Source organism: Anabas testudineus, chromosome 15 (assembly GCF_900324465.2).
Source record: "Anabas testudineus chromosome 15, fAnaTes1.2, whole genome shotgun sequence".
In the NCBI taxonomy this organism is placed as follows: domain Eukaryota; kingdom Metazoa; phylum Chordata; class Actinopteri; order Anabantiformes; family Anabantidae; genus Anabas; species Anabas testudineus.
Window position 1 is genome coordinate 14,809,260 of NC_046624.1, and position 26,811 is coordinate 14,836,070.

At 39.4% G+C, this 26,811-nt stretch overlaps 2 protein-coding genes across 10 annotated transcripts in view; one reads left to right on the plus strand and one right to left on the minus strand.

The window, feature by feature from the left end:
• Positions 1-1,860: 1,860 nt before the first annotated feature.
• LOC113158725 (pleckstrin homology domain-containing family A member 1-like) lies at positions 1,861-17,796 on the minus strand. Of its 6 annotated transcripts, XR_003298583.1 has the most exons (14): positions 17,682-17,796; positions 13,985-14,218; positions 12,981-13,037; positions 12,816-12,861; positions 10,097-10,194; positions 9,654-9,785; positions 9,148-9,288; positions 8,666-8,734; positions 8,014-8,078; positions 7,807-7,870; positions 7,535-7,624; positions 6,413-6,486; positions 3,955-4,274; positions 3,727-3,850 (listed from the first exon to the last, which is right to left on the minus strand). XR_003298583.1 is itself a non-coding variant. In XM_026354849.1 (13 exons), exons 2-13 carry the CDS (start codon positions 14,123-14,125, stop codon positions 3,619-3,621), a joined length of 1,209 nt encoding a protein of 402 aa, XP_026210634.1. In that variant the 5' UTR covers positions 14,126-14,218; positions 17,682-17,796; the 3' UTR covers positions 3,490-3,618. The 6 variants fall into 6 exon arrangements, 5 of the variants coding, with proteins under 5 accessions (XP_026210633.1, XP_026210634.1, XP_026210638.1 ...); XM_026354849.1 differs by lacking the exon at positions 3,955-4,274 and having other exon boundaries at positions 3,490-3,850; XM_026354853.1 differs by lacking the exons at positions 3,955-4,274; positions 17,682-17,796 and adding an exon at positions 5,539-5,613 and having other exon boundaries at positions 3,490-3,850; positions 13,985-15,470.
• Positions 17,797-18,155: 359 nt separating this feature from the next.
• phactr2 (phosphatase and actin regulator 2) overlaps positions 18,156-26,811 on the plus strand; it is a 33,959-nt gene continuing 25,303 nt past the window's right edge. Inside the window, exon 1 of one of the 4 annotated variants that reach the window (XM_026354334.1) lies at positions 18,156-19,367. In XM_026354334.1, the coding sequence (XP_026210119.1) occupies positions 19,214-19,367 (154 nt within the window). In that variant the 5' untranslated portion in view covers positions 18,156-19,213. Of the gene's footprint in view, positions 19,368-24,850; positions 24,926-26,811 lie in introns of those variants that run through there. The other 3 variants (XM_026354340.1, XM_026354338.1, XM_026354336.1) reach the window with 3 other exon arrangements.

Below are 26,811 nucleotides of genomic sequence, written 5' to 3' on the forward strand. Positions count from 1 at the left end.
ATAAGGAACACCCATTCTCCGACCAAGACCAGTGAGCGTAACCAAGAATGGATGCCACTGAGGTCTGTGTGATCTCTTCACTCTAGTCTGCAATGATACGTTGGCTGTGAGCGAGTTTCCATGTCTGAAGTCGAACCAAAGTCCTGTATCCTACAGTTAAGGCCAGTAAGAAATACCCTACTGAAGTCCTTTAGTCAAGGACACAATTAAAAAACCTTTATTTATTGACACTGTACTAAGGTTTTACCTGGAAATTCACTGTCCTTGTAAAATATGAGGTAAATTAAAAAGTATACAAAAATCTTAATGTTAATCAACTACAACAGTTACCATGCATTAATGCTCCAGTAACAAACATACATTATTGTAGCTGCTGCTGCATTAAAAACACTTTTAGTTTTGATAATAACCTGTAGGTATTTAAGTGATATGAAGGGTGCCTTCTCCAGACTGCATGTTTCAGCTCCTTGCACAGATGTTCAATGTGATTTAGATCAGGATTCATAGAAGACCACTTCAGAATAGTCCAATGATTTGTTCTTAACCATTCTTGGGTGTTTTGGATTATTATCCTTTTGGAGGACCATGACCTGTGATAAAGACCAAGCTTTCTGACACTGGGCAGCACATTTTGCTCAGAATACCTTGATAGTCTTGAGATTTCATTGAACCCTGCACAGATTCAAGACATCCTGTGCCAGATGTAGCAAAGCAGCCCCAGAACATAACTGAGCCTCCTCCATGTCAGACCATAGGTACAGTGTTCTTTTCTTTGTATGCTTCATTTTTGAGTCTGTGAACACAGAGCTGATGTGACTTGCCAAAAAGTTCCAGTTTTGTCTCATCTGTCCAAAGGACATTCTCCCAGAACCTTTGCAGCCTTTGTCAATATGTGTTCCCTCATTTTTAACAATGGGGTCCTCCTCGGTCATCTTCCATTAAGTCCACTTTGGCTAAAACAGTGACTGATGGTGTGATCTGACACTGATATACCTTATAATATGTAATTTTGGATTTCCCCTCTAATCTCTATGGAAGTTGTTCTGGGCTCTTTGGTTACCATCTGTATTATCTGTCTCTTTAATTTGTTATTTTTCTCTTGTATCCAAGTCCAGGGAGGTTGAGAGTCCTGTGGACCTTAAACTTCTGAATAATATGTGCAACTGTAGTCACAGAAACATCAGCTGCTTAGAGATGGTCTTATATTTGTTACCATTAACATATTTAAATCTCCTGTAACAACACTCTCCATTGCTTTTCTTTCCACACCATAATACCAAACAGCACATTGACAACTTTTCCACAACTCAAAAGCAATGTCTCATTGTAATTGAAATTGTTATTTATAATTACATTTGTCAGTGTAAGTAAGTCATTTCAGTGACCATTGCGGGTACCAACAGTTTTGTCCACATCTGTTCTAGTTTTGATGGCATCAATTTTATATACATTCATCAAATCATAGGTTATATAGGTTTATATTGCCCAATGGCAATATCAGAAGATGCAATTAGTAGATAAGATAATGTGTCATTTGGATAAAGAGAGCAAAACTACGTTTGAATGAATTTTAATGTGTGAATCTCGTGCCTACCACTGATACCAATAACTAAATCATGCTGTCGTTGATTGAGTGCACGTGCAATGACTTGTAGAACACTGACATGTTCTTGAAGTGAACCACGGTGAAGACTTCTCTCTCACCACAAGAGGGCAGAGGCAGCCTTGATGAGTGGAGAAGCAGTGTCATTGAAGAAACACATTTTTTTGTCCTTTCACACTTTCTGAAGCTCTCACTTTATCTTCACAGACTGTGCTATATGAAACTAGACTGCAAAATAATACTCAAGCAAACCTGAGCACATTTTTAGTATTTATTTCTTTCAAGTCATCCACATAATAAATAGAGGCAATTCAAACCAATTACACCAAACTGAAAAGGGTGGAATAATTCACTTTTGTTGGTCTGAAATAAAGTTGGGATGAAAAAAAAAACAGTGTCTTAATTAGCAGGACTACCGTCTGGCATTTTTAAATAAAACCATGAAGAAATTACCTGCTGCTCAGTTAGCAACACAGGCAAACGGAATAAGATCAAGACTCTTCTAAAAGCATATACAAAATAAATCTGATGCAGAGAGCTCTATTCTGCAAACACACAACATGCAGAGCAGCCACATGGGTCACAGAAACTAAAAAGAGAAAGACAGTTTGAAGAATCATTAACTCGTTAAACATCATGGTGTTTATACAGTATAATCATCTTCAAACAATTGGCTGCAGGTTTAGTTAACTTGTGTAAAACCTGTTTCTAGTCTGTCAGGACACTTAACTTACCCATAACTGATCTGGCCTTATTGTTGAAGTTTATATTACTGGGATTTAAAGAATGCATAAAAGCACATCTTGTACTTGTTTACTTGCAACGCTATTGCTTGTTTCCATGTCATCCAGTGTTACAAATGTGAGTCCACAAAGTCTCGTGCACTGACATGTAGTTTGTAAGGAGGCAGATAAAGGTTATGAAATGACACATATACTCATAGCTGATAGCCATTTCTTTGTGCAGTACTCTCATTTTACAGACTTGGATTAACTGTGAAAACTGCAGATATACCTGTAAGATGTTTGTAGTCAATGACAGCCAACTAATAAATTCACTCAACGGACACCATTATATGATTAAACAACTGCTCTTAACCTTTGAGATATTTCAAAATAAGTTTATGTCAAAGGCTTAAAAAACAATCAAGACTAAATGTGATCGAAATACATTTTGTCTTGCATTCTTATACACACTGGATCACACACAAATGTTATTATTGTTTTGCATCTTGCCCAAGACCGGTCCAAAATACTTGAATAAAATGTTGTACTAGAACCAGACTTGACCTGACCAACATCTCTCACCAGTCAACAATAAACAAATCCAGTGATTGTATAGTGAGTGTATGTATGGATCACACACTTTAGCTATTAGAGAGGTGATGAAAAGTCAGTCCACGGTTAGAACACTTATGAGATATTAGGAAATACCTTGCATCCTTAAAAAGCTCCCTTATTTTCTTGGCACAAAGTGGTTTACAAAAATCCTCTGCCAACTAATACATCACTGTGCCTTTACAGATTAAAATAAAGCTCAGTCACTGGATTCTAATTAGCACAAGTAAACTAAAATGTGTAGTTTTGTTTGACAGCTTCAACTCTTAGTAAATAAATACACCATTGTAAATGTGACCACAGGCGGGCGGAAGGGGGATGGGTGAAGACTGGGTTGTCTTTGGCACACGAGTGCAGTTCAGTGGTGACCCAACATGTTTCTCTTGCACACTCTAACGGTACTGAGCTCAAAAGGTGAGTTTGTGATGTTGTACACTGTTTTCCTCCAACAGCTTTGGTTAGAAAAACAAGTGCCTGCCCCTTGTTTCCTGTCTGTCCACATCCATTCAGATAAGCCAGTTTTGGTTTTGTCCAGTTCCAAGACTCAGACCTCGCTCACTGGCAAGTCAGCTTCATCCAAGTCCAGGGGTGGATCAGGCATGTGGGGCTCAAAGCTGCTTCGTCGTCGCCACGGTGACTCCTCAGAGAAGATGATGGTGGTCACAGGTTGTTGGCATGTCACTTTGCCAGACGCGTTTCCTGCAGAGAAAGGCGTGCTGGCGTGTGGCTGTGACTGGGCCGTGGCAGCAGGCTCATGAAGTGCTCGCTGTCCCAGGCCAGGCTGCGAGCGTGTGCCGCACGTGACAGCAGCCCCCCGCTCTGGGTAGCATGGTGGCATGGCAGAGATGGGCGAGCGAGGGACGGGGGGGCCCGTGGGGCTGCGGTAGAAAGTGGAACGGCTGCCGTGTTCCTGCAGCAGAAACAGCGGGAAGACAAAATGTGTGGTTGTTAGTAAGAAAAGTGAAATCCTGATATGTGTAGTTTATTTTAGCGGAGGCAACGTGATGTACAGACTTGGAATTAGCACCAGCGTGAGGGACCTGATGCAGCTGGAAGGTTGTAGGTACTGAAGAATGTAGCATTGCTAGAGAGTGGAGATGGTGGAAGTAGGAGAAGTAGTAGAAACAGGACTAGTAGTAGTAATAGCGGTAGTAGTAGTAGTAGTAGTAGTAGTAGTAGTAGTAGTAGTAGTAGTGGTAGTAGAGCCTGCAGGAGTGGTGGTAGTAGTGTCAGCAGGTTTTAGTTTCAACAGGTTGCAGTGGAGCAGTGTCTTAGGAAGTAGTGGTTGGTTGTTGCACATTATTTCACAGCTTTTCATAGTCAGATTTCAATCTCTGAAACACAAAACAGAAGAATGAGAAGAAAGAAAACGCACAGTAGAGGTAGTGAAAACAACAAGTAGTAGGCGTTAGCAGTTAGTGAAATGCTGGTTAGAGAAACGGTCCAGTTATAAAGCACCATGAGACCTCAATACAATTCCTGTGTCTTCTGTATCTTCATACTGTTTCACCCACATAGTGCTACAGTAGCACAGCGACTCCCATTTACATTTATTTTCAGTCATTTGGCAGTGAGGTACAAGGCAAAGGCAGGGTTGTGAAACTTGTGATTAGTAAATCCACAAAGTATAATTTGAGCCTCACAAGATTTCAGAATCAGTTTCCTAGCACAAATATGACTACAAACCATAAAGAGTAGCGTTTATTGCGCTAGTGAAAGTTGTGATGTTACATAGATGTACACAATGCGTCAACAGCCTATTTTCTCACGATAAATACAAGATAATACTGATGTGATGAAACCATAAAGGTGACAAAACATTTATTGCAGAGTTGTTATACTTAGTTCATGAAGTGTTTCCTTTTGCATATGCATGGGTAGGCCCAAATATTCAGCTATCCACATAGTTCATTTAATAGGTAGTTGGTTTTCAATTAAAATTTTAAAAGTATTTATTTTCTTCGACTGAATGTAAGATATTGGTAATAATTTAATTGTAATTTCACTAATAAAATGTGGACTTAAATAGGTTATATCTGAGCTTGGGAATTTGACCAAGCCAAATTCATATTTGAGCCAAATATGCCAAATGTGCCATTTAAAACTCACCTGGATGCACATCTAGCATAAGAGAAAGTCCACTTGCATAGTGGAAGTAAAACAGCAACCACTACCGTGAACACTGCTGTTGCATACTAATGTAATCCAGCCACAAACACCCTGTCGCATTTTTTCTAAGGCACACAACAGATGGAGTGCAGAGGAGATGCTTAAGGCTTAGTGAGCTTGCAATTTGATTATTGATTTATTTAGCTTATTTGATTAGAAAGAAATTGTTAAAATGTGTGCACTGCTTATGCGTGCATTTATTTTTATTCACACCAAGGTCATTGAACCCCTCCCCTACCACCTCAAGCCTTATAACCCCCCAAACTTGTATATAAATTTATAGTTATGCCTCCATGAAGACCCAATTTTTTTCTGTGTGGATTCAGCACAGGGGAGATCTCTCTTCAAAGCAGCTAAGCAAACAAAGTGAGGCCAACATGAAAACAAGTATATTCATATCATGTATGAGAGAGAGAAAGAAAAACATACAGGCAGCGAACAGGAGGGAGGAGAAGAGACAAGCAGGATGTCACACATCTAAGACAGGTACACATCTGCAGCAGACTGCAGAGATAACAGGGCATGAAGGGAAGAAAAACAGAAGGTGTGAAAGACAAATGTAACCAGTAATAAAGACAGAGATAAACACAGGCTGAAGATATCCAAGGCTAAGGTGGTCAAATAGTTCATGCAGTGAGTGTGTGTCTGTGCAAAAATTGTACAAGTGCCCAGTATTTAGTTTCTTTCACTGAAGCATCATCAATAATAGTGAGTAATGGCAAAAGCTGTGCAAGTGAAGCTTTAGGGAGGACATGGGGCAGTGACCAGAGGTCTTTTTTTAGGGGTTAGATTGTCATAGTGTGATATTGCAGCTGTTTATAGTTCTTGATCAAAAAAACTGAGCAAAAATATTGAAAGTTTCTAGCACTTGAAGGACTTGAGGTGTCAACTATTTCAGTTGCCATGCTCATGGCGACAGCCTTCACATGCAAGAGAAGCTGGATTAAAAACACTTCAGCTTAAAAAACTTGAGACAAGATATTTCACCTGCTTAGGTAGAAACTTTTTTGAATAGACTATACTTTCAGCTGAGTTTAAAGTGACAGCAGAATAAAAGCAAAAGAGGAGAAGTGGATGAGAAAAGCAGCAAGGACGAGGGTGTGAGGGGTAGAGTGCTTGCTGGGTTATCACAGCCATACGTAGGGTGTGGTTGGGTCTCAGAAAAAAAAGAGCATCAGATGCTGTCAGATCTGATCTGCTCTCATAGTGTCTACAACCACAAAGGGCCAGCCAGTGAGTGGAAAACAGTATTAAAATAGGTGAACTTATAGTTTAAAGGGGGGATTTAGACGAGCTGACATACGTGCTGCTGCACTCCCCGATTCGAGATGTATACCTCTGTATACAGGGGTTCGACAGCCGTCTGGCCTGCCGCATCTGCAACAACACAGTGCAAAGCAGGATTAGAGCAGATGGGCCGTCTGCCCACAGGGAGAGGATGAGGAGGAGAGAATGTGACAGAGAAAAAGGGAAAAGGGATAGAAAGATGAGAGAGAAACAAGCAAGAGAATCAAAGACACAAGAGGCAAGAAAGAAGGGACCATATGCAGCAGAGGACACTTTGCACTCTGCAGTCAGAACCATGGACTGTAGAACTGGTTTACTTCTCACCTGTCTGTCTGTATGCATGGAACTAATTACGAAGTACAAAGTTTCATGTACAGCTGAGAGCAGGGAATGATGACTTGTTATCTTGTGTACTGATGACCTGGGAAAAATCCCAAGTTTGCATCCAGCTCAGTACCTTTGTTGCATGTTACTCCTCATCTCATTCTCCCTGTATTTTCTGTCATCAATCAACAGTTGATTGTCTAGTAAAAGGTATGACATTGCCAGAAATGATTAAAAAGTCTGTATGTTGTTGAATGGTTGGAAAATGCAGAACAGACTCTGCTAAGTTCAGTAAATACTGCAAAAACCCATCAATAATCAGTGTTTTTGCCAAATTATACTTTTTTTCCTGATGGCCTGGCAGTAAATATCCCAAGGCTCTGTTCCTGTCAACCTGACCTAGCTCAATATTTGGGAACTACTTCTGCAGAGTACACCGTGCTGAATTTAGTTTCATCTATGTTTTTGGACTATAAAAAAAAACACAAATAGAAGAGCTGGGATGTTAAAGAAAACAATAAGCCCTAACCTAAAACATAATACAGCCAAACTGCTGTGTCTGCTACTCCGCATCTGTTTGAAATGAAGTAAAAAAAGGCGTTTCCATGACATCTCTGTAGCTTGTAAAAATATGAAACAATCAGGTGTCTAAGTGTTAATTCTCCATTTCTGCAAATGTAAGACAAAGTGAAGAAAACAAAGTGAAGTCTGAAGTCATTTCCTATTTCCAAGAGTGTAGTTGAGGTCTGAGTTTGGGACCACAGTCACACTTAAGTATAATTATTGTGTGTGCTGTGTAGGGTATTATACATACTGTGGCAGCAGACCTTCCAGGTCCCCGCTGGGCCACAATAGCCCCTGAGACAGCCTTAATCCAGCTGTGCATCTCCTCTGGACTGTCCGCCTAACAAAGAAATGGAAAAAGGGACAATGAAACAGAATTAATTAAATTAATGAATAGTGACAGGAAAGGAAGCATGTTGCTCGTGAAGATGCAGACAAGCAAGAATGTTAACAGTTAAATAACGTCTCAGTGTTTGTGTGAGAATGGACTGTGCATTCCTTTTACCATAGTAAAAGACATACCTGTATGTAAAACGTCCTTGATGTTGTGACGACCTCAAAGAGATTATCTCTCATCATAATGTCACTACAACAACAATGGAAAACAAGTTGAATCATCTTTTCCTCATCTACTGTATATCTTTATCTTAACTGAAAAAGGTAAACACCATTTTCTTGGACAAAAGATCTTTTTTGTACAATACAGAAATGCTGGGGCATGTTAAATACCTCTGTTTGCACTCCTGGACTTTGTGAACTTCCTTCAGTGGGATCATTCTCAGAGGCTCCTTCTCCTAAAGACAAGCAAATAACAAATCTTAATGCAGAAGCCGAAACCTAACCCAAATCCACAGGATAAATGTTACCATTTGCATGTATATTTTAAATTCTTACTCTAATACATTAACTATACACAAGGCTATCTTGCTGAGTATTTTCTGTTTCACATGAACATAAGACTCTGAATTTTGCTGGAAGTAGCAGAGTGCAAAATAAAACCCCAGATGGTTGGAAGTATCTTGACCTGGCCATTGGACTCAGCAGACTTAGAGTCTGCATCCTTGGAGCCAATTGATATCCAATTATACCAATATTGCTGTCAAATAAGAGCAGACACAAACAAGGACGGGGAATGGGATATGCAGAAGTATCCTGAGGACAGTATCTGTACGTGTTTGTGTGCATAAGAAAGGCGAAGGAACAAGGCAAGATAGGACATGAAATGAAGGCATCGAATTCCACAGACTGTGGATGAAACGTGTTAGAACTGGGCACAGTGTTTGCTTTTACTCTGCCTGACACTGTTAGAGGAGAATCCAATCCACATGTATCTTAAATAAAAACATTCTTGTAGGGCTTAACATAACTTAATATTAATTACCAGATCAGACTTGAAGTAACTCATTGCGTTTTCTTCCAGTAGGAAATACCGTCGCTTCCAGTTTCTCATCTGTGGAAAAGGGAAAGAGGTGTTCAGATCTTTTGAATAATTTTATGACAGAAGAAAATCTGTCACAGTAATGGAAGGATCAATCTTTCTAGTTCCTAGAAATCTTAACATCTTCCCATACTGTATAAAAAGATAAGTCCATTATCCTTGCTCATTTATAAAGCACAGGGTTGTAAACACGGGAGACAATAGTCGAACAATATATTTACCCTTATCCATCAGAAATTTCAGAACAGTGGATGCACTTACACAATACTTTACACTTTACACCTACACTAACCACCACCACATGTCTAATCTGAAGGATGTTTCAAGAGTACTAATTCCTAGTGCCCTGACAATTTCTCTAAACATTATCAGCAGGCAAACTCAAACCAAGCACACAAGGAACCTATAAAACAGCAGGTACTCACCACAGCTCCTTGCTTGACGCAGTAGCCTGACTTGATGACAGTGTGATCCTGAGCCGGCCTGCCCAAGAAATATGGCAGCTGGCTGTGAGAGCGATGCATGGCCTCACGCTCTGTTTTGTCTACAGCGTCACCACCTTCATGCTGTGGGGTGAAAGACACCAGATAATATTATTATTATATTATAAAAGACAGTCTACAGGGTAAAATTATACTCCAAATTCAGCAACTGCAAAACACATAATCCATTAATTACATCAGCAAATATTTCAATTAATACAAATTGATCAAAAGCTGGTTAATCTTTTTTCTTAATAAACTAATTATTTCTGATCCTATAAACAGATGTCTGCATGGTTACTTGTTAATATTCAGAAGTATAATTGTAAGTGGCAATTTTCCAGTTATGTTTGTCTAACACATTTTTAAACCATGTAATTGAAGTAGTAACACATGTGCCTTTATGTAGGTACACTATGTGGCGCAACATATCTTTAAGTCATGTTTACCTGTGTTTGGGTGACAATGGGGACTCCTCCAATAATCTCGGTTTTATAGGACACTTGTTTCTTGGGTCCTACAACATCTGGCAAAGTCTTTGGATTCTCTGAATGCTGCTGCCCATCAGCCAACTTTGGCACCTTGGGAACACATAAAATACACATATTAAATACAAAACAAAAGAAGTTCACAAACCTTTCACACATTTAGTATTAGTTTCCTTCATGCAAAATTACAGCTTTTATTGAGAACAATGGGAACAGTCCTATAATACTGCACTCAATGTAACAATACAGCATCCTGTTAGTCATGCTCTGACTCAGTCCTATCTAGTTTGTTGACAGTCCACTTATTCATTTCTACAGAAGAGGAAGAAATAAAAGTCTCTCTGAGTGATAAGGCTGAGTCAGTAATGAACTACATATCTTGGGTGTGTGTTTGTGTGCCTTACAGTGATTTTTGTGGCTTTATTGAGAGCGTTGACCCAATCCACAAGGTCCTGCTGATCATTGGCCTGTAGGAAGAACTTCCTCATCCCAGCATTGATAACTAATAGAAAAAAAAAACAGCAGCAGGAACAATAAAAAGAGTGAAAGTATTTTCAAGCCTGTTCAGTGAGACCACATTCTCCACACTGCATTGTCTGGTTTGTTCTTTGAATTACATTTAAATAAGCACTAAAATGTGTAGCAAGAAACTTGACTAACTGGGTGTCAGAACAGTAGAGAACAGATCCACTGCAAGATTTATCTCAAAGTGAAAAACAACTGAGCTAAGGGATTCACACACACTGATGACCCAGCTAGTTTCGGCTGCTTCAATCTGCCACCACCTACCCACTTCTAACAATGATGTAGAAAAATAAACCCCAGAGCCACCAACCACCAAATATTCCCATACATTTTAACATGAACATGAGCAAATCCCTCTCAATCACAAAGACATGTTTGGGTCAAATGCTCATTAGCTATGGATCAAGATTTAGGAACTGAAAGAACTCTCTTTTCTTGCTCTCTCTATCATAAATCGTGCAACTCATCTACATCCTTTCAACACCGTGGGAATATATTACATTAAAGCTGGACTGGTAGATCTGGCCTGGGTAAGCTATAAAAGGCACTGAGAACTCTCACAATGAAGATCATTCTTCCTTGTTCTGTGTGTTTGGCCCAGCTTGTAGACACATGCAAGACCTCACTGTCGCCTTTTCCCACTTCCCTGTAAATAAATCTGTCTGTCTTGTCTCATTCAGATGACCAGCTAGAAAAAATCCAATGGTATTCTCTTGCAAATGTGTCCACTGTATTTGTGGGAGATAGAAAATGCTTTGTAGTGGTTAAGTGTGGTGGGTTTTTTGGGATGACAAACCTGGGAGGGAGGGGTAACACGTCTGACTCACAGTTACACATTTTAAAACAATGTGTGCTGCTGAGAAAAGCAGCCGAGCACCACGGTTCACAAAACTCTTAATCTCTGTCACCTCCAGGTTCAAAACACATTTCACTCTTTTTTCTTAAGTTGCAAAATGCAGGAAAAGGGGGTCGGTGGGGGGGGGGCAGGATTCACAGATATCTTCAAAACATGTGGCACACAAATGGCAGTTTAAAAATAGCTTCATACATCTTTGGATCAGTTTCCGATTAGGATGCCGGCATCCTGTTGAAATCTCAACAATGCGACTGCTGTGCACACAGCCAGACCCGCACAGTCATGGTAGTTAACTTCTTGTCACACATCAGTATTTCCTGCTACTTGGATGGAAGAGGAAGAGAGGGGCTAGTAAACAATAACAGGTAATTGAGGGGTATTTCTAAATAACCTGACAATGATTTAAACTTATGCAACTTTTTTTATTCCTACCCCTTGAAGTTCAATATCTACAATCAATGTTGTAGCAGCTCTTTTGGTGGATAGGGCCAAATAATTTCAACTGAACAAATCTAATTCAGATGTTAATGAGTAGATGTTTGCTTTGTTGAATTTGTGTGTATATTGCATGTTTCAATGCCTGTCTTTCTGACAACATTGTTTGTATTAGTGTATTAATTCTGGGTTGATTTAAATCAGAATCTATTCATGAATACTTGCAACATTTCCAAAGTCTTAAAGGTCCTTAGGTCTAGTGGTGGCATTACAATTATTTTTATTACCATTAAATATGCTGATTATATTCTCAATTCATTGATTAGTTGTTTATCTGAAGTATTTTTGTGGTATTGATGTTTTGACATACAGTGTGAAATACTATTCTAATAATTATTTTTAACTAGTTTGTACAATATTTCTAAACCATTAATGTGAGTAAAAATCCAGTAGAAGGTATCCCACTGCCACTGTTTGGCAAGAGAAAACAAAAACAGCTAAATTTGCCTAAATTACAGTGTTACTTTAAAAGACAACTTGATTTAGCTTAGTGGGACTGTTGGGCCACTGCTTTACTTTGGCGTGCATTGTGAAAAGAATGAGGGCTGTGTGTTTTGGCCACAATTTCTTATACTCTAATGGTGTTTATGTGACTAAGACCTATTGTAGTGAACATATAAGCACTTTAATACTGTATTAAGACCAGCTTCAAAAATCCCAAACAATTCCTTCAGTGTTTAGATTAACAACAAAAAAAATATGGGTGAAATGTAAACTGCTGCATTTCTGCTGTAGAATATGAAACATATTTATTACCAGGCATCTCCATTTAATTCACTTAAAATATAACTATATTATTGTTATGGGTTATGAAATATGAAAAGCACAAACTAGATTAAGATAGTTAAACCTGATCATCACAAGCCTAGATCAACTGCTGCAGCCTCCTACATCTCAATGTTTTGGCTAAACAAAGATGAACAAGGCTGTCTGGTCAGTAGTAGAAGTATGTGGAGAGCAGTGCTAGACCGATTTTGTAGGGCAGACAAGGACAGGTCTGTTGCATTAAGTGTAGTTAGCATAGTCAACATGTAATTCACACCATCACTGCTGATGTTTGCAAATGACTCAAGCACTTGTACGTTGTTGTAAATTCTTATACTCTTTAATATCACATTTCTCTCATCTATTTGCTACACCATGGCAGTATAGAAAAATGCCACTGGTGAATACATAAGTCTATGTTTTCATATGACTCCACACATCAAGTTATCATTTATGCAATGAAACCATCAGTATTTTCTTACCAAAGCAGAATTCTGCCTTAGGCCTCAGCTTAGTGGCATCACTGACCTACAGAAGAACAAAGCTCACAATTGTTAGCTTCAACCAAATACTGTAAATAGATTCTATTTACACATAATCTTATCATGTTAGTGTCAGATAAGCCTCAGTGGTAATATTTTGCTGACCTTAGATATGTAGGTGAGCTTGAGGGAGCCAACACAGTCTGCACCAATAGGCAGGTTCTGTAGGAGAGGGGTAAAAAGAACAAAAGTAATCACCAAAAGTTAAATTAAACAAGGATCTTAGCTGTGGATTAATGACAGAATATAATATGGTTGGACTGTGAAGTTGAGCTCTGAGAAGCACTCAATAATACAGAGCAGGTACAGTGTACATTTGGCCACACTCCATAATGGTTCATTTCAGTGTCTTGCTGCGTTTCTGGAACGAGGGGATCCAGATTTAACATCATTAAAATTTAACCTTTTCCAATCTATAATAAGAAAAGGACTTACTGAATTATTCAAAATTTCTCCCACACTACATCACTTATGAATACTTGATGTAACAGCACACTTACAAATACAGAATCTCCAAAGCAGCATGGTGTACAAACCAAGAGGAGAGTCACACTCACATGATAGCGACACTGAGGGACACTGAGCAGAACATGATGACCACTGTGGTCACTGCAATCATCTTTGGTTAAATCCAGATGACTGGAAGACAAAAAAACTAAAACTGGCTTTGGGTTAAATTGTGAATTTATACTACCCTCACTCTAAGTGATTTACAGCAATGTCGGCCAAATAGCTAAAACATAAACATTGTTAGCCTTGACCTACTCCTGTGTCTGTGATATGTGCTTCCCAATTGCTGTCAACTTGAATTATATAACACATGTTCCTATATCCTTGTTTGACTGTCTGACAATAGAAACATTTAGTCTCTACTTAGGTTTACATTTATAATGAATGAAGCCGCCTTAGCTAGAAGCTGCAGTTAGCTTACAGTTGCAACTGAGCTGACCATCCATGCTAGTGGTCACTAACTAACATTAGCGAGTGTGCAGCTGCCTGTAAATCATCACATTTTCCCAACAACAAATTTAATGTGTGCCTGTGCAGTTGTGGAAGTTTTTCCCAAACAGAAAGCTAAAAGCTAAGCTAACGCAGCCTTGTATTGTTACCTGTGGGTTGTCCATGAACCACACCAGGCTTCCCTTCTGTGTGTCCAGTATGAAGTAACGGCGCAGGAACTTGCCACTGCTCTCGTTTTCCTCGATATCCAGAAAGCCACAGATGCGGTTCTGTCGGTCCACGTAAGGCATTTCGCCACCGGGACATTCCCTGGCCTGCTGGGGCCGGGAGTGGAGAGGAGTGGAAGAAAGAAGAGCGGGGGCAAGCAGGACCGGGAAGAATTACTGAAGGACAGAGAGAAAACAGTGGCAGGAGAGATGTGTGAGGAGGGAGGGAGCAAATGAAAAATTTTGGCTGTCTTTGTGGGGCTGCTTGCTAGCGTGTCCTGTTCTCTCGTTCTCTCTGTATGTAGTGTATATCTGGTCTCTCTGCCACCTGGAGCTCACTAGGCTACAGTCTGCCACAGGATCACATGACACCACCACAACCCCGCCTTTATTCTTTTATATCAGCCTCACCCAGCCTCTCTCTGAGTTCTTTCTATCCTGTAACACGCGCTACTCCCTGTCACCCTCTCTTCTATCTCCACCACCCGCCCTGGTAGCTCTCTTTCTTTCCTTTTCCCCCTCCTCATGCAGTCCTCGCTCTTCTCCTCTCAACTGCTCTCTTATCCGATTTGGCAAGCCTCTGGCCAGCCCCTTCTTTCCCTTTCGCTCCCTCTACCCCTCCCTCCACAGCTGAGCACCCACTTGAGCATGGTCAAAAAAAAGAAGACGCCAAAACGCTACAGAGCTCAGCCATGTTCAACACAAACAAAAACACACAAAAACCCTCGGGAGCTACACGAGAGAGGATGTGCAATATTTAACCCACTGAGGCCTGACACCTCAGCAACCTACTGCTCACTGGAAATTAACAAAAAGGTCAATGATTAAAGTTTAGATATCTGTGTTGTTCTACGTGTCTGAATGCACACAACTCGATTTCAAACTCTGTGTGCGTGGGCGCAGCATTACTATAGGCATATTGTCGCATTGGCCTGTTTAAGTTGCTGTCTTTATGGACTGAGCCTGAAAATATGTGAGTGAAACAAGTCTTTGCAAAGCAAAGATAAAGACGCTCTTTCTCCATGACATTATGAGCACTGTGTGGGTGCAGGCAGCAAAGCAGGGACAAAAGGCCTGGTTGTTGTCCATGTACCCTGAGCTGAGGGCATCTCGGTTAGCCCCTGCATCTACAATAGTCATCCCATTCGACACACAAGCGCAAAAAAGAAGCAACACTGAGGAGACAAAAACACTGAATGTCAAGTAAGAGTGAGATTTTAGTGACCCTGCAAAAAAGGTGCCATGCACGGGTTTATCTGCATGCATGCTCATGTAGATTAGATGGTGGTGATATGACAGATCAAAAACTCCACAAGGTGAACTGTTGAACAGTAAACCATGAATAGTATGTAGGCTTTCAATTCAATGACAGGTAAACTGTCTTCCTTTTCTTGTCACTGTGGATAAGCAGGTACATAGCATGGTGGATAACATCATTAATATTTGAGAGTAAAAATGTTATGGCAATGTTTTAGTTAATATAATTGTATTATTTTATTAATATTATATATCTTTTAATCAATCAAGCATTTTTTATATACTTGTGACCAAGATATTATGATGCAGGGCATATATAATATCTAGAATAAAGGTTTTATAATATCACTGTGGAGGATGAAAGTTTGAAAAAGCTGTGATATTAACAAAGAGGTTTGAAGTGCTAAAGCTACAGTTATCAGTTTAATGTTTACCTCCCTCAGCTTTACAAGCTTTTTCACAGTATTGAACTGTGCAGCCCACAATCTTTATTGTTTTGTTTCATTCAAACTTCTCTTAAGATGTAGTTTTCAGTCACGACAAGAGACCAAAAACTGAGCTAAAAGGAGAGGAAGTATCAGGCTTACATTTGAAAGATAGCTACTTGCCTGTGAAATTCAAGAGGTAAACAACACAAATTTTCTTCTCCACAGCCTGAGGCGATTTTTTAGTCATATAACACTCTAGTATTTGGGAGTTTACCAATCTTGACAAATCTGTACAGCAATATTTTGCTACTTACTGTTAGACATATACATCAATACCGATGACTCTACAAGAAATTAATAATAATGACAGAAGCATGTCCAGTGTATCGATCTACCTCTTATCCTGTATATTCAGAATTAAATAAAACCTTATTAATCCCTAAGGGTAATTTTTAAGTATCTATGACTAGTATCAAACTTTTTAATCATCACATTCTTTTAATTTTACAGATTTTTTGCTTGTATAATCATGAATTATTGTGAGAAAACACCAGCACACATGACAGATTGTGATCAGAAGCCAAAAGGTGTGTATTTGACACAGCCACCTGGTTTGTAATTGAGTACTATGACTAGCATATTTGGATTTCTGAAGCCAGGGTATTACGCTTACATGCACAATAGCATACCTGGGATATTTCAAAAACAGATCATTACCAGTACACTAGTGTACAAATACTCTCATTCTGTCTGGGCTCACAAATGGGAGGTTACAGAGCAGAGTTTCCTGTGAAATGCATGTGATACTCTGAAAAGTCATGACAGTGAACAAGAGAAGGGGAGATGGCTGCTACAAAATAATGGGGAGGGGGGAAGTAAAGCAAGAAACACAAGAGAAATAAGTTTAAAGACCAGATTCTGAAGAAGGTAAGATAAGACCAAGTCTGATGTAAGTTGACTTATTTCTAGGTCAAACGCTCCCCTGATAAACTCACTGTTTACGTTTGCTGTACGGCAAAAATCAGACCTACTACTGCGAAATTATGATGGAATAATCCCACCTTGCCTGAGGTTTTCTGTGTATTTATAATTTGACAGACAAATTAAAGCAAATTAATAAAACTTGACTATCTGAATCTGAATTTATCAAATACTATGATCAAATATAGAGAGACAAACTGGGACTTCAGGGCTTTCCCTGTCTATGTTGCCAAGTTGGTTGAGGAGTTCAGATGTAATTAATCACTTTAGTTTTTGGTGGGACAGGTCATTCCGGTTTGGAAGTAAAGAGAAAGGAGTAGTGTGGCTCTGACAGCAGCACATACAGTACTTCCAGCAGGTTGGACTAATGGGTACAATAGATGAATGAATGAATGAATGAATAAATAAATAAAAGCTCACTTGTTAGCCAGTGACAGTGACTGGGCACTGAACTTGGTAACTTATGTGAACTAGCGTCTTGGGTGAGTCAAACAAAACAGCTTGGCCAAAGAGCCCACAGCCCACGCAGGATGGGATTAAAGAACCCGAACCAGCAGAGACACAAACAGCTAGCTACCGTGGATGATGGTGTTAGTTAGCAGCATCACTAAGTCGGACTGTCGTTGGCCTTCAGCTGACTGGGGGACGGCCCGGTTTAGTTAGCCTGCTACTAGCAACTACTTCACACGGTAAACTTGTACCAAACACCTACCACTGTATTCATTTAGCACCAAAACCTGCCCTTACTGTGCTGCTGTAACCCGAGTGACATAAAAACAAGATTAATTGAGTAGCTAATCCTTTCTGGCGCTATGGCTAAGAAGTTTGTTCATAACCGAGAACCTCACCTAGCTAACGTTAACACTCGTCTTAGCCAACCCTGTCAGATATAACTGAACTTTACCTGCACGAAAACAGCAAAGCGACATTAAATAGTGTCGACTACTCGTATCAAACAGTACTGGTTAGCTTACCCGAGTCTCTGCTCGTGTAGCTGCCTCAGTCAGAGGCCGTGGGTGTCGGTGTCGTTGGGTTTGTCCCCTCCGCCTCAGCCCATCTCCACTGATCCAGGACAGAGGGAGATCCAGCGTGAGGGAGAGTGGAGCAAAGATCGTCTACTGCGAAGACGACCACTCACTCCACAGGATGCTGTTCCTATTTTTAATGTACTCCCTCTTGTATCTTCTTCTCTATTCTAAATATATTAAATTGGTTTTTATTATTATTATTATTTTACCTTTTTAGTTTCTAACTACTTGTGTGAAGTATATAGCATGAATAGTCTCCATTTTGGAGGCATTTTTGTTTTTATTATTTACATATATTATAGTATTTTCCCATGTTACATGATCCAAGATGTTTGAAATGATATTTTCAGAAGCAGAATGAGGATCTTTATTGTCATTATGCAGCAGTACAACGAAATTTAGTGCAAACCTATTCAGTAAAATGAATGAATGTCATTTTGTTTATCCTATGTGCAATAACCTTTATCCTTTAACAACATACACGACTGCGATGACATGCATGAATAGCTTACACCTGCTGAAAAATGTTCAATCAATCATATCAAATGAGAATAAGACTGTGCAAAACATACTGCGAAAAAGAAATACTCCTTCTATTTGTATGCTTTTTTAAATAAAAATGACCATCTTCTATGTCTGTTAAGTTGGCCCTGGAAAGAAGACCACAGTGAGAGCTCTTACCGTTCTTCACCTCTGGGTGCTAAGTGTGAGACATGCATTGAGTGTCAGCGCTGATGGAAAACACACCTGATGGCAGTGTGATGATCTGGCGACACCTAACGTTGGGTTTGTCTTATTTTCCACGATGTTGCAATAACGATTATTGAGTAATATTTATTCTGCCATGCATGAAATGAAGTATTCCTTCAAGCAGCGTATTTTATCTGCAATAACAAAATCGGTATTTTATTTATTGTTAATCCTGTTCACCCACACTGATTAGAGGCAAATCTAAGATATGTCAGTGTGACCATGGTGTAAATGGCGACAGCACATGTTTTTATGTATAGGATTTTTATCTATTTCAAGCACATGGACCAGATTTTAAATAAATAAGCATCTTTGACCTCATGACCTGCAATCAGATAAGTCATTGTTTTGATTTTAAGTTATTGATAAATAGTAGCCTGCAGGCTATGGGTATTTTCTACACCTACACCCAACTTATAACAAAGAAAAGAACATGTCATGGCAGTCCTCCAGATGATGGCATGTAGTGTAGTGAGGTCCCTTAATCCTTTCACAACTCTTCTCTTAGTCATCAGGTCACATTTCATCCCGTCATTTTATAGGAAACCTGTCTGTCAGAGGCGATGGGCGTCGACAAACTGTAAGCCACACACACGTCTGTCTGCTGAAGAAGAAAACTTTGAGCTCAAGGGAAACAGGGGGGGGGGAGGTGCTGCTGATGTTGGCGAGCTTCAAGGGAAGTTGCCCGGTCGTCTTCTTGTCACTGTGAATGTGCGATCCGTCTCCTGATGACAGAGGAGGCTACCATGGAAGATGAAGGGGATACCCACGGAGAGATGAGACATTTCCCCCTGCTGTGGCCTCTCCCCAGGTTCCGCTCTCACAGTGACACCTCCGGATTCCGCTCCAGGGTGCTGCTCAGGCTCCGGGGAGCCCGCTCAGGTAGGACAAACCAGACGGTTTGAACTAGGCCAGCTCAAAACCAGTAGGCTGTCACAGACCCTGAGTGAATTCAGGTTGTTAGAGGGGGATTTAAAACGTTAACATGTTTACTTTTGTGCCGTTTGTTCATTTAAATTAGGCCTCTATTGCTGCAAGATGTGTTGTAATGTTGTAAGAACCGTTTCCATCAGTGTTTTTAATGTTGCAAGTTACCAAGTACCAGATGCTCTTTGCTAGAAATCTTCAAATGAGTAATAAAGCAGCAGTAGCTTCCTGCTCTCCTACACAGAAAAAAAAAACTTTCTCTTCCTCTCTCTTAGGCAAACACTTTATTTTTTTGTATTTTTTTAAATTTATTATAGATATTCAAACTATTAAACCATATTATTGAATTATTTTTGTAACAAATTACACAATGAACCTTTAAAGCTGAACTTTATTATAAAGCTTAATAATGAATTCCCTAATAATTAAGTCAGCAACTAAATCCTTTCTGCTATAGCCAGATGTCACATAACAGGTTGAATGGAGCTGTTTGTATGACACATGAAGGTGTGACAATTAATTTTGGATGAAATACACCCAGCACCAAAAAGTACACTGTGAAAGGAGAAGGAGACACGCCACACAAATCCACAATGAAGTTACCGGAAAGTTAGGGATGTGGAAAAGGGTGTCTCTCTAATAATAACCACTTGCACCTGCATGTATCAAATAGTTTTCTCGTGACTTTAAGGTTTCTCTTTCTGTAGAGTGTCAAAAAGTTGTAAAACAATCAAACATTTTATCCTAGAGGAGGAGGTGAAACCTTTTCTCAGGTAATGTAAGCCCCGAGGTCACAGTGTTAACCGATTATAAGTCCTCAGCGTCTTGCTTAAATGTCAGTGTCATCGTTTTGCTTCCTGCAGCCTCTAGTTGTTCAGACCTGACACATTTGTATATTGCTGAAAGTGGTTAGAACCACTTCCTATCCTTAGCGTCTTCGCCTAAAACTCAGCCTGCAGCAGAGAGTTTTGTCCAATTCATACCACTATGTCTACACAGACAGGAAAAGTTATTTATAAACTGCTTTTTCATGATATCAGTCACATTCTACAGTCTGATTAATTCATTTGAATATTTCACAAGTAAAGAAATACTTACGCTGTATTAGTAGCTGCAGTTACTGTGCTTGCTGAAGGAGGTGTCCTGTGTTTATGGCTGTAATTACAGGAAATGATCATGAAAATTAGATGTCCAAAAATGTTTATGTTTCCTGACAGTCTTGACGTCATGGATTAAACTAAGAGTCACTATATTTTTGTCATAGTTTTATTTAAGATCACAATTCTATCTATGCTATGTAAAGTGCTAACTTTTGATGTTTGGTATAATCTGAACAGTTTGTAAGTCAAACAACAGAGGGAGCTAACCCACCTTTTTACAGGCAGACAGTGAAATGGTACCACACAATTACTGTTTGTTGACATGAGATTTTTTTTTGAAGGTGTCTGCAGGAAGAAGCTTCAAAAGCATGTCTGATCTGACGAGATCTGACATGAAGATAAACTACAAATGGCACAAACAGTATTTCTCTGTGTAGTGACCCTGCTGATGAGAAATTTCTTTTAGCCAAGAGAAAATGTGTCCTGTGGGGAATATTACCAAAATGAATGGGAGGGAGGGGCGTCTTTTCCATGGAAAGGACAATTTAAATAAAAAAAACTTTTATGAAAGCATAAGAAATTAAAACTTGAAAGTGCAGCCTACAGACTTGGCAGTGTGCAGGAAGTCTAAACAAAAGTAGGTCACTTTAGCTAAAGCTATTATAGATGGTTGTCATGAGCATGAAGAAATAAGCGTTTTATGCGCACTTTATCCTTTTTAGGGTCGTTAATGACTTTACTTAAACTAATGAGCCACATATCTTGGTAAATATCATAAATACAGTTGTGTTGAAAGGTTTGTGGATTTACTCTATTTCTGCATAACATGATTTGGTCGTTGTGAAGGAACCCAATTAAATCACACACACAATTTTATATATCACAAACTTTCATTTGTATCCAATCATTTGTCATCAAACATAAAAGATGTTGAGTCTTAATTACGGCTTTATCTTTTGAAACATAAGATAATAGGTATGGTGCTGACATATTATTTTATTGTGATTCTGACTCTCACTATTCCAATATGAAAATATGAGAATGGACATTAATGCGTGTGTGCATGGGGAGTTGTGCAGTCACACGTACATTTGTGTATTTGAGAAAAAAAATTGGTTTGGGAGAATGTGTAGGCTGAGATGGTCTTTGCTGCCTGTCGTAAATAGCATGCTGTCCTCTGGGTGGGTGCTGCATCACTCTTGTGATTACACAGGCAGAGAAAAGTAGAAAGAAGACAAGAGGGAGCTAAAAGGGAAGAAGAGATCAAATAGCAGAAGAGGCTGATAGAGAGAGGAAAAAATGGAAGGGAATGCCAAGAAGTAAGAAGAGATATATTAAGACAAAAGAAAACTATAAAGAACTAAAATAGGAGATGAGAGCAAAGAAAGGGTTTGATGGGGACAAGGGAAAATTACACAAACAGTAAAGAGATGAGAGGAAACAAAAATGGATGTGAGCGCAGGATGATTAAGGAAGACAAAAAGGCAGATGGAAAGGCTTTAGAAAAGAAGCGAACAACAGAGGAGTGTCAGCCTGCTGGTGCGCTCTGCTCCTTGTGGGTACTCTCCTCAAAATAACACTGATTACAGACCCTTTTAGTGCAACAACTACTTGTTAAATGTGCTCTAATGTAGAGAACAGCTCGTCCCCCTTCACTGCCCACACACAGTCTATCCTCAGCCACTGTTGTAACAGCTGTAACAGCCACTGACATGCTGAGAAAGGTTTTCTTTAGTAATTAAAGGCCCTGCTGTATCTATAACTGTGTTGGACATATTTCCAGTGTGCTCACATTGGAAGTGTAGTGCGATAAAGCAGACGTGCAAGACATTTCTCCGTGGCTGAAATCTCCAAAAAACATTTCAAAATTGACATTTAACAGATAAAATCCAAGATAGGCATGGAAACATGACAGAATGTTGTATGTTTTAGCACTTAGGTTGGTGTTTGGACCATGTTTTCCACATGACCAGGTTTGTCTGTTAGCTGAGGTGTTCAAGAATGTCATTCATCCAAATTTGGTCAAAATGTATTAGACAGCTTAAACATTTACTACAATTAATGGAGAGGAGAACATATGTGTACCATTAGTCACAGCAATCACTCAAATCATCAAATGTGAAGTTGATGGTTAAAATCAGATTTTCAGCCTCCAGGGACCAAAGGTTGTGGAAATTCGTCCAGGAGCTTTAGCAATATTTTGACCTGAATTTAACTGGGTACATGTTTGTGGCTCTTTTGTCTTTGCTACACTACATGATAATACTGTAAACAGGTGATTTTACTTTTTTATTGTCTTTGTCCTTCAGTCTTTCTGAATACATGTGTAATTTAGTACATTTCAGAACGGACTTCTCTTCCTTTATAATCACACTCTCAGTGGTGATTGTGAATGTGATTGTCTGCCTTGCGTTTTTTTTTTTTTTTTTTGGTCATTTGCATGTGTTGTTCTCACATTTAATGGCGAGAAAAGAGAGATAATTGTTTTATTATCAGTTGACTTCATGAGGTATTGATGCTTTAACATGTTTTCTTATCTAATTTGTTCCTTTTGTTTGCAATTGTGTGTGTGTGTGTTGTTGGAGTTGATGAGCCAGTTGTTTTTCTTCTCACTTGTTGTGAGACATTTTATTGGCCTGCATCAAAAGTCAAAGTCTCACTTTCTCCATTTCTCTCCCCTTCCATCTGTCTATCAGTAACTCTCTGTGGTTACTTACTAAGCCTTTAACTCTATTAATATTTGTTACAACACTTTAACGGCAGATGACAGGATGTTCAGATTATGCATCAGATCCTCAAATAATGCTCTGCACAGACTGTACAGTATGTACAAGTGTACTGTGTGTGTGTGCGTAATGGAAATTTAATAAACACGTAGATTGGTGGGCTTAATTAAAAAAGCCAGCATAGAGAGACACAAGTGGCAAAAACATGAAACATATATTTGTGTTGCACAAGTCATGTGGAGAGATAATAGCAACAATAGCATATGTAGTAAAATATAAACAGTAGGACAGAGCGCTATTGTAGTACATAATACCAGCTATATTCAATAACCTAATGGTTGTGTGGAAACCACATCATGCTCCACTTATTCTTTTAACAGGTGGAACTATGGTATCAAAACAAAGACATTTTATAAAGAACAGGAAATTAAAAATCCTCAGTTCTACAGTACAGTATAACAGTGTAGTAGGGTGTGGTACTATACAATGAGCTGCTATATCACAAGCGAACCTCTTACTGGCATACAGATCACATATTTACCATTCAGAGTGAGTCTTCACAGCACTCGAGGGACCTCAAGTATGTATGCAACAGAAATAATTATCTTGCGAATGACTAAACAGCTTACATTCACCCGGATTCATTTGATACTGATTGGTGGACCTTTTTTCCAACAGAGATCAGGCCACTTTGAGAGAGATGCAGAAATCTATAATGTTAAATAACTAAAATTGTTCTAACGTTGGCAGAAAAATGCATATTGATCAGATCTGTTTCAGAACGATGAAAGAAAAACAACAGAAAAAACAACAAATGTATTATTATTATTATTAAAAACAAATTCAATTCAATTCAATTATATTTGTACAGCGTAAAATCACAACAGAAGTCATCTCAAGGCACTTTACAGTAAAAAGTAAACTACACATTTTAATGCATATTTGCACATCTTTATCTTTATATATTTTATGCTTAATTATATTTCTCCATTGAGGTCTGCTCATATCTGCTGGGGTTGGTTGTTGCAACAGTGATATAGATAAAGAAAAGCTGTGAAAACCAAAAGTAACACCCCAAACACGGCACATCTCTGTCTTATCTCATGCATGTTCTTCCCATTTTCTTTCTGTCCACTTTCATTCCAGTTACTCCATATCTGTACCCTGCTCTCCTTCCCTTTCTTTTACCCTCCTCTCCTTATGTCCTACATCACTGTGAGACCGCGACACAGGAAGGAGAGACAGAAAAAAAAAAAAAGAGTGAGACTGGAGCCAGACTCTGTAGCCAGAGGAAGGAGGAAAAACTTGACAGGCAGGGAGATGGAGATAAATGCAGGACAAGACACAGATTGCAAGGGAGAACGAGGAACTGAGATGGAAACAAACATTAACTTTTAATGCTCTTTATTGAAGCGAGGGGACGGAGGGAGGGATGCAGAGAGGAGGGGAAAATGAGCAGCAGAGAGAAACTGAAGGAGGGAGGCAGGGCAGAGTGAAGTGGACAGCGAGAGAGGGAGATAGAGAGAGAGAGAGAGAGAGTGAAAGGGAGGGGAGGGAGACAGTGGGAAAGGGAGGAAGGGGAGTCAGTAGGGGAGGGAGGGAGGCAAATAGGTGGTGTGTTGGGAAGAGGTAAGGATCAGCTCACACTGCTGATAATATTCCCCGGGTCAAGCCATGGAACATGTCGGTGAGTTACCTCCTTATATAATAAGCTTCTCTGTGTGTTGTCCAGTGTCTCGTCGACTTCCTGTGTCAGTGCTGTAACTGAAGGCATGTCAGACACACATGCACAGATTCTCTCCACTTCTTTACTTCTTTTAATTCACAGGCTGTTCCTAGACGCAGATCTTGTTGTCACCTGTTAAACAGGTGACAGCCTTACAGCCAGGCTGTAAACCTTTATGCTATTACCCGAGGTGTGTGAACGAGCCTGATGACAGTCTCTGTTTAGTTTGAAGCCAGCTTTGTCAAGCTTTGTCACTCAGTTAAACAAATTAAAATGGGTGTTGTTATGCATTTAAGTACAAACGCGAATCTGTACAATGTGAGCTAATTTATATAAAGTTGTTGTCAGAAATAATTAGCCTGGGTGCCTGTCATGCATGTTTCTGAGAAATGCAGGGCTGGAAAGTTTTTTAATAGTTCTTGTGTCATAATCTAAAATGAATAATCCACATACATCAATGACAACAACACACAGTCATGTATTATGTACAGGAATACTACCTAAAAGACAGGGGGAACTACACTGTGCAATATTAATAAGATACTAATGCTGCAAGCAGACCACTTAATAACATTAAGGATGACTATATATTCACTTAACCAGGCTCCTGGTGTGTCGTGAGGGCTGGATCTGCTGATGATAATTTTATTAAAAACTTTTTTTGAAATGCTTATGATCATTGATGGTTGTGTGCTTCACTTTAAAAGCAGTTATTGGTATTTTAAGTCTGCCCACTGTTGCCTTGTAGCATTATAGTTGACAATAACACATTTTTTATAAAAGAAAGAAAACTTATTAAGGAAAGTAACTCCAGGTGCGTTTGACTGGTAGCCATCTTGTGTGTTTTACACTAAATGACAGTGATATGTTGGTGTATTGTTGGCATCACACTCAGCAACAGGAAGCAAGCAGGCTATATTGGGCCCATGTTATCTAATATAGTTTAATTACTGTTTGCAGAAGCTGTCATAACACATCACAGCATTTAATAGCCAAAATGATCCTGTTGCCATGTGTTAATAAAGAAAACTAGATATGATGTTTAGACTCCAGCTGTTTCTCTTTATTATCGTCTCAATTGTCTCTGCCAATAAATCTACTTCAACCTATACTCCTTTGTGTGTGTGTGTGTGTGTGTGTGTGTGTGTGTTTGCCTGTATTGACAGAGATGTGGGCTGAGAATCGGATAGGTATACAACACATTATGGCTGATGTGACTTTGTGAAACAACATTTTGCAAGGCAAAACAGCATCTGCGAGTGCGCGCTCACACATGCATATGCATATTATGGGATGCACGTGTGCACGTGTGTACAGTGGGCGCGAATGCTCAATGCCACAATGCTCTTTGTCCCTTGTATATGTGTCATATTTTGTGTTCTGTAAGAGGACACTGAATGTGTGTATTTTCATTTGACTGAAGTAATGTACCATTGCACACTGCTGGCTGCATTCTGTGGATTTCTGTAAACTTGGTAAATGTGTTAAAGATGAGAAACATTAGCACGTAGAGCTACGACATACATCTGCTCCCCACTCTAATGAAACAGACCTGAGTTGCAGCTGAGGCAGCTAAGCAAAGCACCATTGCTCAGTGACGCTCATCAAGCTTTCAAACAAACCACGTCTTGCGTACGAGTTATAATGTCCTGACTAAGAGCCACAAGGCACAAATGAGCAGACGCGATTGTCGTGCTTAGGACAGCTGTTTTTCCACTTGACCGGGGCTCTCTAGTAAATCTGTGCAGATATGGCCTTATATAGCTGCAATATGAAGGTGTAGAAATAAATACTCGCTGCTGTTTGTTTACTCTCTCCATTCACTGTCCCCTTATCACACACACTTC

Bases quoted from the DNA above. Each gene is read 5' to 3' on its own strand.
- LOC113158725 (XM_026354853.1), bottom strand. From the start codon at position 14,125: ATGCCTTACGTGGACCGACAGAACCGCATCTGTGGCTTTCTGGATATC. The intron at 13,038-13,984 runs GTAACAATACAA...CCTCTCCTACAG, and splicing joins GGTTCATGGACAACCCACAG to AACCTGCCTATTGGTGCAGA. The intron at 8,735-9,147 runs GTGAGTACCTGC...CCTTTTCCACAG, and splicing joins GCGTCAAGCAAGGAGCTGTG to ATGAGAAACTGGAAGCGACG.